General features: G+C 43.3%; 1 protein-coding gene across 1 annotated transcript; it reads right to left on the bottom strand.

The window, feature by feature from the left end:
- Positions 1-1,028: 1,028 nt before the first annotated feature.
- On the bottom strand, positions 1,029-4,738 carry LOC108635065 (zinc finger protein 23-like). The gene is given in 3 exon segments (XM_018045364.1): positions 1,029-1,953; positions 1,955-2,694; positions 4,628-4,738. Coding segments are annotated over 2 exon segments (1,626 nt in total). The 5' UTR covers positions 2,657-2,694; positions 4,628-4,738; the 3' UTR covers position 1,029.
- Positions 4,739-19,106: the final 14,368 nt, after the last annotated feature.

Below are 19,106 nucleotides of genomic sequence, written 5' to 3'. Positions count from 1 at the left end.
CTGTGGGGCATACTGTGTGTCTGTGTTCATCTTGATGTGGGACAGAGGTTTGAGGCTTACTATGTGTGACTGTATGCTTTTAATTTTTACTCCTTAGACTAAACATCTTCGTCACTTTTTATATCTTTTTTAAAAGCTGCTTGCTAGTTGTTTGCTGGGTTTAGAATTTCTCTTAACTGTAAGATCTCTTTGTATATTACATACTACATGTTAATAACATGAATTTTACAAATTTATTTCCACTTTTGGTGCTTTATCTTTTATTTGGAGTTATTCAAAAAAAAGCATAAAGATTCAATTTTGAAAGTCAATTTATCAGTATTTTCCCTCATGGTTGGTTTCTAGCTTTCATCTGATGCTTAGAAAGGTTTTCTCCATTGCATGAAATAAAAAAATTTACTCATATTTTTCCCTTAAGGAAAGCTTTATTGTTATACCTCTTTACAAAACTGATGCATGCTTGTTGTCAAAAATTTAAAGGGCAATAAATAAATTAGGTAAGTAGTTAAAAGTGTTTTTCTATTAAGAAGAAAGTATTGCTCTCTTCCACTTCACTTCCCTTCTGTGGCCCTCAGTGAAGATCTGTAAGTTCTCCACATAAGTCCTACATAATAAGTTTATACCCAGAAAATTGACTCTTCTTGATGCTATTGGGAATGGAATATTTTCCTTCATTTATATTTTCTGTTGGTTGTTGGTATAAACCAAACTATTTATTTTTGGATGTTATTTGAAAACTGGTCATCATTCTTGATTTAAAATTGAGTAAAATGAAAAAGATCTGTTTCCGTATGAAGACTGGCCATATTAATTTCCCTTTCAGGGTTTTCCACAGGTGAATCTGAGGACACTTGATCCAGTTCAACATTAATGCTGACAATTTTCTACATCCCTTTCATTAAGACTTTTTCTTTACTGTGGATGCTCTGATGCTGACTAAGTTGGAAGCTAAACCTGAAGGCTTTCCCACACACTTACACACAAAGGTTTCTTCCAAGTATGTACTGTCTGATGTATAAACAGTCAGAACTATAGCTGAAGCCTTTGCCACACTCCACACATCTGAAGGGTTTCTCTCCCAGTGTGGCTTCTTTGATGCCGAATTAAATGAGCATTAACATGGAAGGCTTTTCCACACTCCTTACACTGAAAGGGTTTCTCTCCAGTATGGATTCTCTGATGCACAATATAGTCAGAACTACAGCTGAATGCTTTCTCACATTCCATACACTTGAAAGGTTTCTCCCCAGTGTGTATTCTCTGATGCCTAGTTAGTTTGGCATTGATGCTAAAGGCTTTCCCACATTCCTTACATTGGTAGGGCTTTTCTCCAGTGTGGATTCGGTGATGATCAAGTAGGTTTCTTTTAGAAGTAAAGCATTTCCCACACTCATTACATTCAAAGGGTTTCTCCCCAGTGTGAATCCTCTGATGCTGCATTAACTTTGCATTAACATTGAAGGCCTTTCCACACTCATTACACTCGTAGGGCTTCTCCCCGGTGTGGATTCTCAGATGCTGCCGAAGCTGGGAGTTACACCTGAAGGTTTTGCCACATTCTTTACACTCATAGGGTTTCTCACCCGTGTGGATTCTCTGGTGCTGGATTAATTTCCCTTTGACGCCAAAGGCTTTTCCACATTCAGTACACTCATAGGGTTTCTCCCCTGTGTGAATTCTTTGATGCTGAATGAGTTTTGCATTACTACTAAAGGCCTTTCCACACTCCTTACACTGAAAGGGCCTCTCTCCAGTGTGGGTGCTCTGATGCTGCCTAAGCTGGGAACTGCACCTGAAGCCTCTCCCACACTCAGTACATTCATAAGGTTTCTCTCCAGTGTGGATCCGCTGATGTTGAATTAATTTTGCATTAACATTGAAAGCTCTCCCACAGTCATTACACTCATAAGGTTTCTCTCCAGTGTGGATTCTCTGATGTATGATATACGCAGAAACTGCAGCTAAAGCTGCTCCCACAGTCCTTGCACTGATAGGGCCTCTCTCCTGTATGGATTCTCTGATGCCTACTGAGACTCCCGTTAACACTGAAGGCTTTTCCACACACCTTACACTGATAGGGCTTCTCCCCACTGTGGATTGTCTGATGTGTAATATAATGGGAACTGTAACTGAAGCTTTTACCGCACTCTACACATTTGAAGGGCTTCTCCCCACTGTGAAGTCTTTGATGCCAAATTAATTTTGCACTGATGCTAAAGGCTTTGCCACACTCCTTATACTGATGGGGCTTCTCTCCAGTGTAGCTATCTTGACCCTGATTAAGTTGAGAATTATAGCTAAAGTTTTCCATTAATTCTTCACATTTAAAAGGTCTTTCCCCAGAATTAATTATTTCCTGTTGAATAAGTTTTGTGTCCAAGCTGAAGGCTTTCTCCCGTCCTGTACACTCAGGGGGCTGCTCTCCAGTGGAGATGGTATGACACTGATTCAAATTTGGATTCTGACTAAAGAAACACTCCTCCATTGGGCTAGTACTGTCTTTCACCATCCCGTCAATGACATTGTTTTTTTTCTTCACACTTCCTGCTGAGTGGACCTCCTGCTTTTTCTCTAGGATATAGGTTTCTGAAAAGTCTGTTTCCTGAAAAGAGTTCCTCTGAAGTTCATGTGATATATTATATTTTTCTTCATACATTTCTTCTGTCAAGTTATTGTCAGTCTGGATATCAATATCTAATATAAAAAAACAAAACATAAAATATCATGTAAGAACCATCATGTTGGAAACAGAATACATGATCAAAGTAATCGAGAGCGCTCTTTAAAAATCACCAGATTGGGCCAAAGAATCTAAAGCTGGAATAATATATACTTACTTAAAAAAATGAAATAAACCCATGTGTGCTGATGTGAAAAGATGTCAGATACATTGTTTACTGGAAAAACAACGTGAGATATGGTATGTAAAATATCTTCCATTTGTGTACAGAAAGTGAAAAGGGCCAACATACGTCTATTTGAACATGGCTAGAAATCTCCTGCAAGAGTACACAAGAAACTGAACAAACCGGCACAGGAATTTCGGGAAACTTCCCACTGCTCCCACTTATGCACTTTTGGTACTGTTTTTGAGCAGGTGCAAATATTACAAATAGTAAAGTAATGATTTTTAAAGATCACCAGTCTCTAAACCAATAGCCAATAACAAGAAGGTTAAGAATAACAGCAGTGGGACAAAATTCTAGGTCTTATCTGCCAGATCAACATTCCTTCTATCACATCATATTTTACTACACTTTGCAGTTTCTGTTAATAAAAATAGAAATTGCTTAAGAAGGAAAAGGCACAGAATCCAACATGTGGCAACAAGGGATGGCAAGTATTGACAGCACTAGGAAGCAAATGGGACTCAAGAGTCTTCTCCAACACCACAGTTCAAAAGCATCAATTCTTCGGCGCTCAGCCTTCTTCACAGTCCAACTCTCACATCCATACATGACCACAGGAAAAACCATAGCCTTGACTAGATGGACCTTAGTCGGCAAAGTAATGTCTCTGCTTTTGAATACGCTATCTAGGTTGGTCTAACTTTTCTTCCAAGGAGTAAGCGTCTTTTAATTTCATGGCTGCAATCACCATCTGCAGTGATTTTGGAGCCCAAAAAATAAAGTCTGACACTGTTTCCACTGTTTCCCCATCTAATTCCCATGAAGTGATGGGACTGGATGCCATGATCTTCATTTTCTGAATGTTGAGCTTTAGGCCAACTTTTTCACTCTCCTCTTTCACTTTCATCAAGAGGCTTTTGAGTTCTTCTTCACTTTCTGCCATAAGGGTGGTGTCATCTGCATATCTGAGGTTATTGATATTTCTCCCGGAAATCTTGATTCCAGCTTGTGTTTCTTCCAGTCCAGCGTTTCTCATGATGTTCTCTGCACATAAGTTAAATAAGCAGGGTGACAATATACAGCCTTGACGTATTCCTTTTCCTATTTGGAACCAGTCTGTTGTTCCATGTCCAGTTCTAACTGCTGCTTCCTGGCTTGCATACAGATTTCTCAAGAGGCAGGTCAGGTGGTCTGGTATTCCCATCTCTTTCAGAATTTTCCACAGTTTATTGTGATCCACACAGACAAAGGCTTTGGCATAGTCAATAAAGCAGAAATAGATGTTTTTCTGGAACTCTCTTGCTTTTTCATGATCCAGCAGATTTAGAGAAGACAAATAACAGACCTGCTCAAAGTCACACAACTATGAAGTAGCACAGTTAGGACTGGATCTGAGAAAGTCTACTCCAAAGCCTAGGTTAAAAGACTTAATTCTGTAGCCTTCATATTAAGTGTATAGTGCATAGAAAATAGCAAGGACCCAAAGAAGTACTGAATCCATTCCTTTAGTTTCAGAAAGGTAGATAACAAAATTAGGATTGAAAAGAATTAGAATGAAGCATTCGAAAAAAGATCTGTTCTTGGAATTATAAAGAAATAGCGAACTACAAAAATAGAAAGGTCTCAAATGTTCCTATCTCTAGAAATCAAAATTTATTTAAATGTTACTCTGTACACCTGGCCAAGAAACATGGCATGCTTCTATGTTGCTGAAGTTGACTTTCTTCCTAAAAGGTTAAACTACTTTCCAGCATAAGGGCAATGTGTGCCTCCCTTACCAGTCCAGAGGCCCTGGGGCCCGTGCCTGCTCCAGAGGCCAGTGGAGATGGGCCCTCCAGTTCACCTCCTCCCTCCAGTTGTGAGATCACGGCAGGTTTGAGAAGGGGAAATCCTGTTTCAGGGAAAGGAAAAAGGAAAGGCAGGTGAATAATCTCCCACAGCTGATTCCTAAACCTCTTCTCAGATTGTGTCAATAATGGGAGAGAAGGAATGAGCCCTAGGGGGGTCCTGTGCCTAAGAACTATGGGAAAGGGGGTGGGGTGGGTGGGTAGGAAGTGTATGTGTAGGGTGGGGTGGGAGGCAGAAGCTTGAGAAGATGTGGGAGGATTTGGGCAGGGCCAGACTGAGACACTTCATGCAGGGCAAATAAAGACATTCTGCCTAAAGGGACAGATACCATTTTTTGACCATGGCCTAAATAATATTCCAAGTACACTGAGATTCCTAGAAAGACTCAAGAGATGCAGGTTGGGTGAGGGGGAACCTGAAGGTAATACCGCAGAACAGGGTTACTTTTTTTCCTCTCTGTATCCAGAACAGCCTATAGGGTGAATCAAGAGTGCATGCCAGTCCCAGCAGAGTCCTATATTGGCCCCAAAAGGGCTTAGGGTTCATCCCTTCCCAGCAACCCCTGGTCTAGGGGATTAGGAATCAGCTCCTGGGTTCCTACTCTGTGAAGGATTACCAGAAGCCCCTTGCAACCAGTAAAGGGAAAGGAAGCCAGGAAACCCTAATAAGCAGTCTGAGCCCCGGGGGAAGAAAGTGCTTACCCAGAGAAGCCACATTCCCATAGTTCTCCAGCATCACATCCCTGTACAGTGCCCTCTGTGCAGTGGACAGGCCATCCCACTCCGTCTGGGTGAAGTACACAGCCACATCCTCGAAGGTCACCGACTTCTGAACAACAGGTTCCTGCTGCCCTAAACGGCCAATTCCATGGCTCATGGCCCTAGGGTGAGGGGCAGAGGGCAGTATGAGGGCTTGAGGAGGCGCTTGGTGGAGAGCACAGAGGTAATAGGGGAAAATATTTACAAAATATACCTGGAATGTAAGGCATGGGCATATCCGGCTCAAGCAGAGAAACCTCATGCCATATTTCATACTTACAAAAGATGATATTAAGTTGAAATGAAAAAACAAATTCACATGACTGAGTTCTCCTAATGCAATTGGCTTTCTTTCAGTTAAGCTACCACGCCCCTCACTGGCTGAAGCAGCATTGGAACCCACCCATAGGCTTCGCACTCCTGGCCTTGAGGTCTTGCCTTCTGCGCCAGCTTACTGCACCTTGCCCTCACCCTCAAGCCAGCTCCAAAGCATATCCATGGTTTCTATCACATCCACACCCCACCTGCCACAGATTTCTATCATGCTCCCTCTATGAGAGGATGCACAGCCTCTGCTCCAGCCACCTCCAGCAGAGGAAGCTCAGTGCTGCCCAGATCAGCTGGGGCAGCATCGGGGTGGAGAGTAGGGTAAGAGGAGGCTGCCCATTCTGCTTCCAAATGGGTTTCACTGAAAGCCTGTTTTCTGTAACCCTCTCCCATTCAAGCCTCATCTTGTTCCAACTTCACCCAAGACTTCACTGGTCTCTCCAAGGAGGTTTGGGAAAGAAGAAAGGTCACCATCTTTTCAATTACTCCTTTGCATCACTCCACTCTCAGCACAGACTCCTTCCTCAGCCTTCTGAAACACCTTTGGGACACAGCGGCAGCAATCTGCCTCTCAACTATTCTCTACCAGGATCTGTCTTATTCAATTGTACATGGATCACTCAGTCCTGACTACAGCGCTGGGAGATAGGCACTGTGTTGTGTTCATTCTGCCACAAGAGAAACAAAAGGCAAAGAGGATCGAAGTGACATGTCCACAGTCACCCAGGCATTGCATGACTCTTTACTGTTCAGCCCTGTGTCACAGGTGGGACCATAATGTAGTCAGATTTCTTATGGCTATATAGGGAATAGTTTTGAGGGGAGATCTGAAAGCAGAGTGACCACTTCAGAAAAAGTCCCATCAGTCTAGGTGATGTAGGCTTCATTAAGACAAGTGGTTGCTAAAGAGGAGGATGCTTAACATAATTCAGGTAATGCTTAACATAAAAATCTCTAAGACAGTAAGTCAAAGGATTGGGGGTGGGGTAAAGGAGGGAGGATCCAGGAATGAATCACCAGGTTTCTTTTTTATGCGGATTATGGGGGGAGACACCAGCTGAGATTTGAATTCAGGAGGAAGTACCGGTTGTCGGTTGTCGGATAAAGTGGGTGGTGGCTGGTGTTGAGGGCATTTCATTTTGTACTGCGAAGTTATTTGACTTATCCAGGTCACACAGTGAGTGACTCACAGAAATGCTCACAGATTGGACTAGAATGGTTGATGGGTTGGCTGCTACTGCTAAGTCGCTTCAGTTGTGTCCGACTCTGTGCGACCCCATAGACGGCAGCCCACCAGGCTCTCCCGTCCCTGGGATTCTCCAGGCAAGAAAGAGAATAGTTGAGAGGCAGATTGTTGCTGGTGTGTCCCAAAGGTGTTTCAGAAGGCTGAGGAAGGAGTCTGTGCTGAGTGTGGAGTGATACAGAGGAGTAACTGAAAAGATGGTGACCTTTCTTCTTTCCCAAACCTCCTTGGAGAGACAGTGAAGTCTTGGGTGAAGTTGGACAAGATGAGGCTTGAATGGGAGAGGGTAACAGAAAACAGGCTTTCAGTGAAACCCATTTGGAAGCAGAATGGGCAGCCTCCTCTTACCCTACTCTCCACCCGATGCTGCCCAGCTGATCTGGGCAGCACTGAGCTTCCTCTGCTGGAGGTGCTGGAGCAGAGGCTGTGCATCCTCTCATAGAGGGAGCATGATAGAAATCTGCGGCAGGTGGGGGTGGATGTGATAGAAACCATGGATATGCTTTGGAGCTGGCTTGAGGGTGAGGGCAAGGTGCAGTAAGCTGGGCGCAGAAGGCAAGACCTCAAGGCCAGGAGTGCGAAGCCTATGGGTGCGTCCAAAATGGCAACCCACTCCAGTGTTCTTACCTGGAGAATCTCAAGGACAGGGGAGCCTGGTGGGCTGCCGTCTATGGGGTCGCACAGAGTAGGACACAACTGAAGCGACTTAGCAGTAGCAGCCAACCCATCAACCATTCTAGTCCAATCTGTGAGCATTTCTGTGAGTCACTCACTGTGTGACCTGGATAAGTCAAATAACTTCGCAGTACAAAATGAAATGCCCTCAACACCAGCCACCACCCACTTTATCCGACAACCGACAACCGGTACTTCCTCCTGAATTCAAATCTCAGCTGGTGTCTCCCCCCATAATCCGCATAAAAAAGAAACCTGGTGATTCATTCCTGGATCCTCCCTCCTTTACCCCACCCCAATCCTTTGACTTACTGTCTTAGAGATTTTTATGTTAAGCATTACCTGAATTATGTTAAGCATCCTCCTCTTTAGCAACCACTTGTCTTAATGAAGCCTACATCACCTAGACTGATGGGACTTTTTCTGAAGTGGTCACTCTGCTTTCAGATCTCCCCTCAAAACTATTCCCTATATAGCCATAAGAAATCTGACTACATTATGGTCCCACCTGTGACACAGGGCTGAACAGTAAAGAGTCATGCAATGCCTGGGTGACTGTGGACATGTCACTTCGATCCTCTTTGCCTTTTGTTTCTCTTGTGGCAGAATGAACACAACACAGTGCCTATCTCCCAGCGCTGTAGTCAGAAATGCTCACAGATTGGACTAGAATGGTTGATGGGTTGGCTGCTACTGCTAAGTCGCTTCAGTTGTGTCCGACTCTGTGCGACCCCATAGACGGCAGCCCACCAGGCTCTCCCGTCCCTGGGATTCTCCAGGCAAGAAAGAGAATAGTTGAGAGGCAGATTGTTGCTGGTGTGTCCCAAAGGTGTTTCAGAAGGCTGAGGAAGGAGTCTGTGCTGAGTGTGGAGTGATACAGAGGAGTAACTGAAAAGATGGTGACCTTTCTTCTTTCCCAAACCTCCTTGGAGAGACAGTGAAGTCTTGGGTGAAGTTGGACAAGATGAGGCTTGAATGGGAGAGGGTAACAGAAAACAGGCTTTCAGTGAAACCCATTTGGAAGCAGAATGGGCAGCCTCCTCTTACCCTACTCTCCACCCCGATGCTGCCCAGCTGATCTGGGCAGCACTGAGCTTCCTCTGCTGGAGGTGCTGGAGCAGAGGCTGTGCATCCTCTCATAGAGGGAGCATGATAGAAATCTGCGGCAGGTGGGGGTGGATGTGATAGAAACCATGGATATGCTTTGGAGCTGGCTTGAGGGTGAGGGCAAGGTGCAGTAAGCTGGGCGCAGAAGGCAAGACCTCAAGGCCAGGAGTGCGAAGCCTATGGGTGCGTCCAAAATGGCAACCCACTCCAGTGTTCTTACCTGGAGAATCTCAAGGACAGGGGAGCCTGGTGGGCTGCCGTCTATGGGGTCGCACAGAGTAGGACACAACTGAAGCGACTTAGCAGTAGCAGCCAACCCATCAACCATTCTAGTCCAATCTGTGAGCATTTCTGTGAGTCACTCACTGTGTGACCTGGATAAGTCAAATAACTTCGCAGTACAAAATGAAATGCCCTCAACACCAGCCACCACCCACTTTATCCGACAACCGACAACCGGTACTTCCTCCTGAATTCAAATCTCAGCTGGTGTCTCCCCCCATAATCCGCATAAAAAAGAAACCTGGTGATTCATTCCTGGATCCTCCCTCCTTTACCCCACCCCAATCCTTTGACTTACTGTCTTAGAGATTTTTATGTTAAGCATTACCTGAATTATGTTAAGCATCCTCCTCTTTAGCAACCACTTGTCTTAATGAAGCCTACATCACCTAGACTGATGGGACTTTTTCTGAAGTGGTCACTCTGCTTTCAGATCTCCCCTCAAAACTATTCCCTATATAGCCATAAGAAATCTGACTACATTATGGTCCCACCTGTGACACAGGGCTGAACAGTAAAGAGTCATGCAATGCCTGGGTGACTGTGGACATGTCACTTCGATCCTCTTTGCCTTTTGTTTCTCTTGTGGCAGAATGAACACAACACAGTGCCTATCTCCCAGCGCTGTAGTCAGGACTGAGTGATCCATGTAAAGTGCTTAGTATGGTGGCTGCAGTATAGTAAGCTTCAAATGGTATAACTAGAGTCACTGTGACTATGATTATTCCCAAATTATGCGAAGAGTTGACTCACTGGAAAAGACCCTGATGCTGGGAGGGAATGGGGGCAGGAGGAAAAGGGGACGACAGCGGATGAAATGGCTGGATGGCATCACCGCCTTGATGCACATGAGTTTGGGTGAACTCCTGAAGTCGGTGATAGACAGGAAGACCTGGTGTGCTGCGATTCATGAGGTTGCAAAGAGTCAGACACAACTGAGCGACTGAACTGAACTGACAGTCCATGGAGGTCCATGGATGAGCATTAAGGGGCCATGAAATCCCTGAAATTGTATGGAAAATTCTGTTTTGCTTGTTATTCTGGGGGAGAGTTTCCACAGCTCTTAACAGAGAACTAAACTTTGACCACTGCACCCCAAGCCCTGAATGCCTCTCCAGGACACAGTGAGACATCCCACCCACAGTACATCCTTTCTTTTTCCCTTCACTCGACCCCACTCTCATCTTCTGCTGGCCCTGGAATTATAGACATAACCACCTTTATGTGGATCTGGTCCTGCTATCCCTCTTTATCTAGATTCCCCTTCCTGGAATCCTAGTCCTCTGCTACTTTCCTCCATTCACAGGCAGCTTCCACTTCTCTTATTCACCAGAGCCCTCTGCTGGTAGAGCAAGACCAACCACTTTGCAGAACACTATACCTCTGCCTTCCCCTCACTCGTGTCTTTCCTTTCCTGGTCTCTGGACCCCATCCCTCCACATCACCCATCTTTCCACAAGCTCCAGCCCAGCAGGCGAAGCATGGGCTTTCACAGCAAGGCTCACCGGCTTCCCTTCTCAGTTTTCTTCAATGTGAAACTGCTCAGAGGAAGAGATGAAGGACCCACAGCTCACCTGGGGCCAGGATGTCAGAAGCATGGCTGCCATCACCTGATCTCCCTCTCAGAGGAGGACTGGAGCTGAGGGAAAACAGGGGAACAAGTACAAGAGAAGTCACCCCCATCAGGAACCATATAGCCCCTCACAGAAGGTTTGAGACACAGGCAGCCAGCATCCAGACAGAGGTGCAAGCTGAAGCTACCTGCCATGGTAAGAAAGGAGTGATCTGTTCAACGGTTCTGTGCCCGGGGTCCTCCCAGCCATGACATCGATGCTCACTGCCAGGAACTCCGGGATTTTTACAATTCTGACATATACTGTACACACAAAAGTGTGTACATAAAATGCAGGTAGAGCCTGAAGAATACTAAAACAAAGACTCATGTAGCAACAGTTCAGCTCAAGGGATAGAACATTCCCAAGGTCTTGGGCTTATTTGTCTTTCTCTAAAGGAGCTGCCCCTTCTATTTTACAAGAGAAGCCAAAGATAGAGAGGCTGCAGCCCCCATACAGAGGCCTCAGAGTCAGGCCCAGGTAGGCAGTTCATAGAGAAAGGTATAGCCGCTCTCTCCATGTGCCTGTTCCCCCATACAGCTGAGAGCCCTCAGGAGTACTGATATCTCTATACAGATCTTCGAAGTTAGGCTCCTGCCCAGCCAGCATTACGATGAGGATGCTGGGCTGCAAGTGAGATACCAGGCTGGCTCCTCATACCTTCCAGGCTTCTGATGGCAAAGAAGCCAAGGCCTCAGCTGCCTGAGAGAGGGAGTCACTATACTATCCAGGGTCCCATGGCCTAGCACTCCTTGTTCATTATATTCCAAATGAAAGGAGTGATCTGTTCAATGGTTCTGTGGCCCAGGGGTCCTCCCAGCCGTGACATCGATGCTCACTGCCAGGAACTCTGGGATTTTTACAGTTCTGACATATACTGTACACATAAACATGGACTGGTTATTTCCTGATTTTTACTGATTCCAAAGTCAGTCTTGAGATGTTCTATTTTCTTAAAATATTGTCCATGTCTTTCAGAATTTTAACAAGTATAGGATTATGGGAAACACTGGCTTGTGTTTTTGTTTTTTTTTTTTTTCATTTTCTTCCATACCTGAAGCTTCTCTGCTTTTCCTACTTCTTTTGATGTATGTGTTCTCGAGACCTTTTAGCTTTAGTTAATGTTATGGACTGAGTGTCTCCCTCAAGATTTGAATGTTGAAGCCGTAATTTCCAATGTGACTATATTTGGAGACAGGACTCATGAAGACGTAATGAAGTCACACAAGGTCATAATCTGATACAGCCAGTGCCCTAAGAAAAGGAAGAGACTCCAGAGCTCTCTGTCTCTGCCATGTGAGGACACAAGTGAGAAGCAGCCATCTGTAATGAAAAAGAATCCTTACCAAGAATCAAATTATCTTGTACCTTGATTCTGGACTTCTAGCCTTCAAATTAAGAGAAATCACTTTTCTGTTGTTTAAGTAAACAGTGTATGGTGTTTTGTTATGGCAACCCAGGCAGACTAAAAACATTAGGCTGAATTGTGGTTTATCTTATGTTAACTCTGTTTTTATTTTTAAACAACCAGCTTTTTAATTTTGAACACCACTTCCTTTTCTACTTTTTAATTAAGCTCTGCTTTTTTAAAATTAATTAATTCATTTTAATTGCAGGATAATTACAATACTGTGTTGGTTTTTGCCATGTATCGACATGAATGCATGAGTACACGTGTCCCCCTAAGCTCTGCTTTGTAAAATTTGTTTCTCTAGCTCTGTAAGAGATATCTTATGCACCTTACCAAATCCTCTTGTCCACTCTTAGTCCAGTTTCAGAGGCTTTGACCAGCTTTGCACAAGTACAACCTACCAATGCTTCCTCAAAGGTCTATACCACACATGGTCGTGGCTCCTGCCCTGGGGCTTCTCTGCCCTGTGTAGGACATCTGCACACATCCACTGGGTCCTGAAGGACAGGGGAGTTAAAGTCTGTGATGCCACCCTTGACCAACAGCAGATAGAGGTCAGTGGATAAACACTTTCCCCTTTAGTCTCCCAGGTGGGCAGCCATGAGACTCCAAGGCTCTTCAAAGACCCTGTAGTCAGAGCACCACTCTCCCATTGAGAGACCAGCCTGGCAACGCATCCTTGTGTTGGTCCCTCCTTCTCCATTTCACTCCCCTTGTCTTCACCTCTGTCCCAGGACTAAATTTCCAAATAAACAGCCCGTCCACAAGCCTCTGTCCAATGTTCTGCTTTTAAGGAATGCTAAACTACAAAAGGTTCTACCAATTTTATTACATAACGTTTCCTCCATAATTGTTTACAGACCCAGTAAAGAGTGAACTCTCACAAAACTCTGAGTCCTTATATATCATGGGCAAATCCTTTCAAATCTTTGAGAAATGAATAATTCTAACACTATTTAAACAGTAGCAGATACCAGCAAAATAAGTTAGTACTAGTTTATAAATGGGACGTCATGATAAGAGGGAACATCCCATGAACACAAGTAAAGTTCAATATTGGCATACAGGTTATACTTTTCACATTAATAAAGAAATAAAAACATACTCTCCATCTTAGTGGATGTCAAACATGTTTGATAAAATTCAACATTCACGGCCTAAATTTTAAAACTAATACCCTAGGGAACCTCTCATATGTAGGTGATATACATACAAAATTATTCATTATCAGCAGTATTTTAGTAACAAAAATAATTGGAAACACCTTACCTGTCCACTGAGAATACATGAACAAGCAGTGTTACGGAAATTAAATACATAGTCTTGTTTAGGCTTCAGAGACAAAGCAGAGCGAGCCTCTGACCTTGCTTCTGACCCACCTGCACACTGCCCTGACTACTGCTGTGGGTGCCAGCCACACCTGCTCTGAGTGTCAGAAGAGAAACACAATAGACAGAGATAGGGAGCAGATCTTGGAAACTGTTTAAGATCCTGGAGGAGGTCTGGCCAAACACTCCCCAGACTTAGCAACATTCCAAGATTTGCAGAACAAAGCAAACAGCATTGCAAAAAAAATTAACATACTACCAGTGTTGCAGTTTTGCTCAGATTGACAATGATATCAGTTTGCTTCCTGGATCATAAAGGAGAACCAAACTGCAATCTTTGAAGTCTCACCCATGGAGAGGATGCCTGCTGGGACCTTTTTCCCAAATGGGACTCCAGATGTGCTGTGACACGGGACTCCCAGTGACTGTTTGAGTCTGGATGTTGGTCAAAACCCAATTTGGTGATGTATCCTCTGCTGTTTCTCTTTTCTTTTAATGTTAGTATATTAAAAGTAAGCTATATAATTCTCTAATAAATATTGCTATTGTTTACTTGTATGTAACAAGGGGCTTATTTTGTTAACAAATCCTTTGACCCTGAGATGAAATGAAGACTTTCAGCAAAAACAAGCTGTCATACATTTTTACAATGGAACATCACCCAGTAGCAAAAATGAATGACTCAGCAACATATACAATCTGGATGAATTTAGGATCATAATACTGAGTTAGGCAAGTCTCAGAAGACTTGCCCAGAAGACTTACAGACACCATGACACTACCTTCATAAAACTCAAAACCAAACAGAATTAATCACATTATTTACAGAAACAAGTATACGTGATAAAATTATTTTTTAAAATAGGTAAGGGAATGATGGATTTCCCTAGTGGCTCAGTGGTAAAGAATCTGCCTGCAATGCAGGATCAGATTCGATCCCTATGTCAGGAAGATCCCTCGAAGAAGGTAATGGCAACCCACTCCAGTATTCTTGCCTGGGAAATACTATGTACAGAGAAGCCTGAAGGGCTACTGTCCTTGGGGCTGCAAAAGAGTCAGACATGATTCTTACCAACTAAACAACAACAGCAAAGGCTATGAGTAACACAAAATTCAAGAGAGTACCTCTAGGGGACAGAAAGTGGGAGCTGGGGTGGGGAGGAGCATACAAACACATGCAGCCATACTGGCAATATTCTCCTTTTTATTGGAGTGTTTCATGGGTGCTCACATCACTACTATGCTTCAAAGATGCCATGCTAGATCAATCTTCTGAATACATGAATTACATTGAAAATATATACTTATCTATATGATATGAAATACTTTTCAACATGCAAAAGCTATTGTGCTATCTTTTGTATAAAACAAAAAGGAACTATAAGATAATATATGTATATCTGGTGATTTGTGCAAAAAGAAATAAAAGGAAAAACCAGAAACTAAGGAGAAAAGGTGCCTCAGGTGTGGATGGGAAGTCGGTGAAAGCAACTCAGGGAATGAAAACAGGGTGGAAGGAAACCTGGGGTGTAGAAGGGGTGACAGGAAATGGCACCTCACTCAGTGTCTTTTTGTTCTTTCTAACCATAGTTCTTTGAGTACATATCAAAATACACACACACATATACACACATACATATATATAAAAAAAAAATCAGCGAGCCAGGATGGAATGGGGGTGACAATCTCCAAAAACTATAAACAACAGCAAGTGAGCCTAACCATACCACAACATTACTGCATTGAAGCAGTAATGGGAAGTGATGGCTCTGAAAAATATATATTTTAACTAAATACTGTAAGGCTAAAAAGACCTGTACCCAAAGCCTTCTTGAGGTTGTATGATTTTTAAATTTATTTCCATTCTTCCCTATTTGGCAGTTAACACCTAAGACCACAAATTTTCCTTTGAACACACTACAAACCACATTCCAAAAGCTTTTCAAATATATACACACACACACACACACGCACACACACACACACACACACATATATGTCTTCATCACTGCTTTACATTTTTAGTAAACTTGCTTTCCTGAGGGTATAAATGAGCAATTCAATAACTATTTTATGGGTATTCTAGGACTGAGAAAATCAGTATATTCCACATTGTAAAAATCATTCCAGGTCATCGTCATCCCACAGCCCCAGAGACGGTGGGGCCAGGTTACCTTATGGAACTAACATCGCTCCAGAAGACAGTGCCCTCCAAAATCTGGGCTTCTTTCGCTCTCGGGTGCCTGGAGGGGCTTGGCTTTTTCTGTTCCCCACTGACCTCGATTCACCCTGTTAGGAAGTAATGCACATGAAGCTTATACTTGAAACACATACAGAAAAAGCCCCTGGACTAACCCAACACGTATCTTAGGCTCTTCACCTCTGCAAATATTCACCCTCTGGCCGCTCCAACACAAGCTCCAAAAGGCCAGTAGCATCTTCTCCAAAGTGCTAACTGCTCGCGGCTTCGCGGTTGTGACATAACCCAGGCTTCGCCTTCCTATCCGACGGAACGTAATCGCTACTAAATCTAAAATAGGCGCGAAGAGGAGCGGAAGAAGCCACAGACACGGGGAGATCCACTCAACGGAGACTGGAGCATCACAACCGCAACCAGAGGTTTTGACCAGGCACCGCCCCCGCCTTCCGCAGCCCACACTCACTCTCGAAGCTGGCCGCTCGCGGCGCGGCCGGAAGTACGTCACCAGACGCTGCGAGTCTCTCTAGCAGCAGCATCTCTCCTTCTCGGATGTGCTCTGGCCCCGCCCCCCTGCAGCGGTATCGCGGGTAGTCTAGCCTGACTTCTCCCGGCTGCGGATCCATCTAATAAAGAAAGCAGTGCTCTCGAGGTGGGATAGGGAAGGCAGATGAGGCGAGCGTGGACCCAAACCAGGGGCCGGCGTCGGAAATCTTTATGTAGTAAAGCTGCAGGTATAACCAGATTTGGGAGTTTCCGGACTGGACCCCTGATCACACGATGTCAAACCTAAGGCCCCCTTCTTTAAAACAATATTTTCTAATGACACCAATAAGCCCTGTCATGAAACTCATAGGTAATAGCTTAGAAGATCATAGACAGTATAAACAACATATCTTTAAAAAGAAATGTTATGTAATAAAGGAGAAATAATTTATAATTTAAAGTGTATGTATTTCAGTAGGTAAATGTTTGGTAAGTTGCTGTAGACCTAATAGTGAAATTGCTCAGTCGTGTCGACTCTTTGGATCCCATGGACTGTAGCCTACCAGGCTCTCTTCCGTGGAATTTTCCAGGTTAGAGTACTAGAGTGGGTTGCCATTTCCTTCTCTAGGGATCTCCCACCCAGGGATTGAACCGAGGTCTCCCGGCATTGCGGGCAGATTCTTTACCATCTGAGCGACCAGGGAAGCCGTAGGCCTATTAAGTCTCAGAAACTTGCCTCTACATATAGAACATGTGGGTCCACAGCCATAATGCTGTATCTTATATTGGTATTCAAAAACTACAAGGTGTGATCAAAATGGTTGATCACAGAATCTCCTGATTACACATACACAGTAGTTTCATTTCTGGAGAATCAACTATGTCAAAACTGCAAAAATACACTGTGTTTATCCTGATTTTAAAAAAAAGCTCTAGATTCAGGTCATCTGTAAGCAGTTTTTACCTATGTGAATGTCATCAAGACGTACGAAAGCCTGTGAAAACTTTTCATAGGCAGGTATGTGTTGTGCACTGCAGGATTTGTTACTCCTGGCTCCCAATCAACACCGCCAAATCTTGTGACAAAAATAGCCCTGTTAAACTCCAAAATGATCATTAAAATGTAATTTAACTTTTAATTTTGTTGAACGTAAATGGTAGGTTGAGGTAGGTGGCTGTCTATATAAGCCTATATATGTAAATAACTCTGGTGTAGTTAGGAGGCAAGTTTGGAGTTCAACTAACTTTGGGTTGGTGAATTGAGGCAGTACATTTGTTAGGTGAGTTAGCAGAATCTTATAGTTACATGCTTTGACTTATTTTGGGGGATTTGGCACGGTGATAATGGTATATAAAGTATGAGAATTAGTGGAGGGATGGTAGGGGTTTGGTTAGGCAAGCTATTTATCAGATATAAGTGTGCATGTAATATTAAGTGTGCATGTATGGTATGTGTAAAACTGCTCTGTATCCTGTGACCACTGACATAGTAACATATTATGATAGATGATATTGGAAATAATACTCAATTTAAGCTCAGCTACTTCTTGTACTAGGGCTTCCCTTGTAGCTCAGCTGGTAAAGAATCCGTCTGCAATGCCGGAGATCCTGGTTCAATTCTAGGTCAGGAAGATCCACTGGAGGAAGGATAGGCTACCCACTCCAGTATTCTTGGGCTGCCTGGTGGCTCAGCTTCCCTGGTAAAGAATCCGCCTGCAGTGTGGGAGACCTGGATTCAATCCCTGGGTTAGGAAGATCCCATGGAGAAGGAATACTTCACTCTGGTATTCTGGCCTGGAGAATTCCATGGACTGTATATCCATGGGGTTCGTAAAGAGTTGGACAATACTGATCGACTTTCACCTTCACTCTCAAAGCTCAGCTACAAGATTCTTGACTGTGTTAAGGCTTTCTGATGGCCATAGCTGAGTCCCAGCATCCCCCTCAACTTAAAAATACAGAAGCATGAAAACGAGTGAGCATGGCTGATTAATCATTAATCTATTGAGGTGTATTACTGAAGGGGAAAGAGTGGGTGATTTTAAGTGAGATAATCTTGAAGTAAGAACCAGATGCCAGATATAGTTCATTTATAGAAATCCTCATGTTCATTGGCCTAGTACAAGGAAAGAGGCACATCTGTGGGTGAGCTGATGATTTATCATGGCTTGATAATTATGCTCTGCCTATTAATTATGATAAGCATGATGACTGGGAATGATTAGCTTTTATGTGATATGCATGATTTAAAAAATATGTCCTGTGGCAATATTAATCACTTCAATTACTCCTGTGAATGTTTGTGGGGACTGGAACCTAATGTGAGTTGAAATGTTAATGTGTATGTAATATCAACAGGCTGATGTACATACTTTATATATAGGATACATAAATGATTCATGATTATACATATCATATACTATGCATGAGAAGACATATATATTTATTTACATTAGTGGAAGGGCACAAATGCACAAAGCACACCATAATATTAGTTTTTAGATGTCATTTTTAAATACTCACACAGTACTTAAAGATAGTGTAAAATGTTCCATAAGCAAGTTGTTCAGGAATCGTTGAAGTAGAGTTCAGCTTTGGGTGTTGATGGAGGGCTGGAGCATCTTCCTTGAGTCTTAGGGAAAAATGTTATTTCCTTTTCTGTTTTAGAAGAACAAAAACTAATAAATATACAAAAGACTCTTCATTTTAGGAGGTTCTCTATAATAATGCTTGTTAGTGGTATAAGGACTACAATTATAGGAAAATACAGAACAGATCCTCTTTGTCAAATGATAATAAATGAGTAATCGACAGTTTTGTCTTCCAATTCATGTCACTGTTAAGAGGTCCCTACAAGTATGCTGTTATAGATCCCCTACAAATACTTTGGCACCTGATGCCAAAGAACTAACTCACTGGAAAAGACCCTGATGCTAGGAAATATTGAAGGCAGAAAGAAAAGGGGATGACAGACGATGAGAT

Source organism: Capra hircus, unplaced genomic scaffold (assembly GCF_001704415.2).
Source record: "Capra hircus breed San Clemente unplaced genomic scaffold, ASM170441v1, whole genome shotgun sequence".
NCBI classification, from domain to species: Eukaryota; Metazoa; Chordata; class Mammalia; order Artiodactyla; family Bovidae; genus Capra; species Capra hircus.
This window is presented reverse-complemented; position numbering and strand designations above follow the sequence as displayed.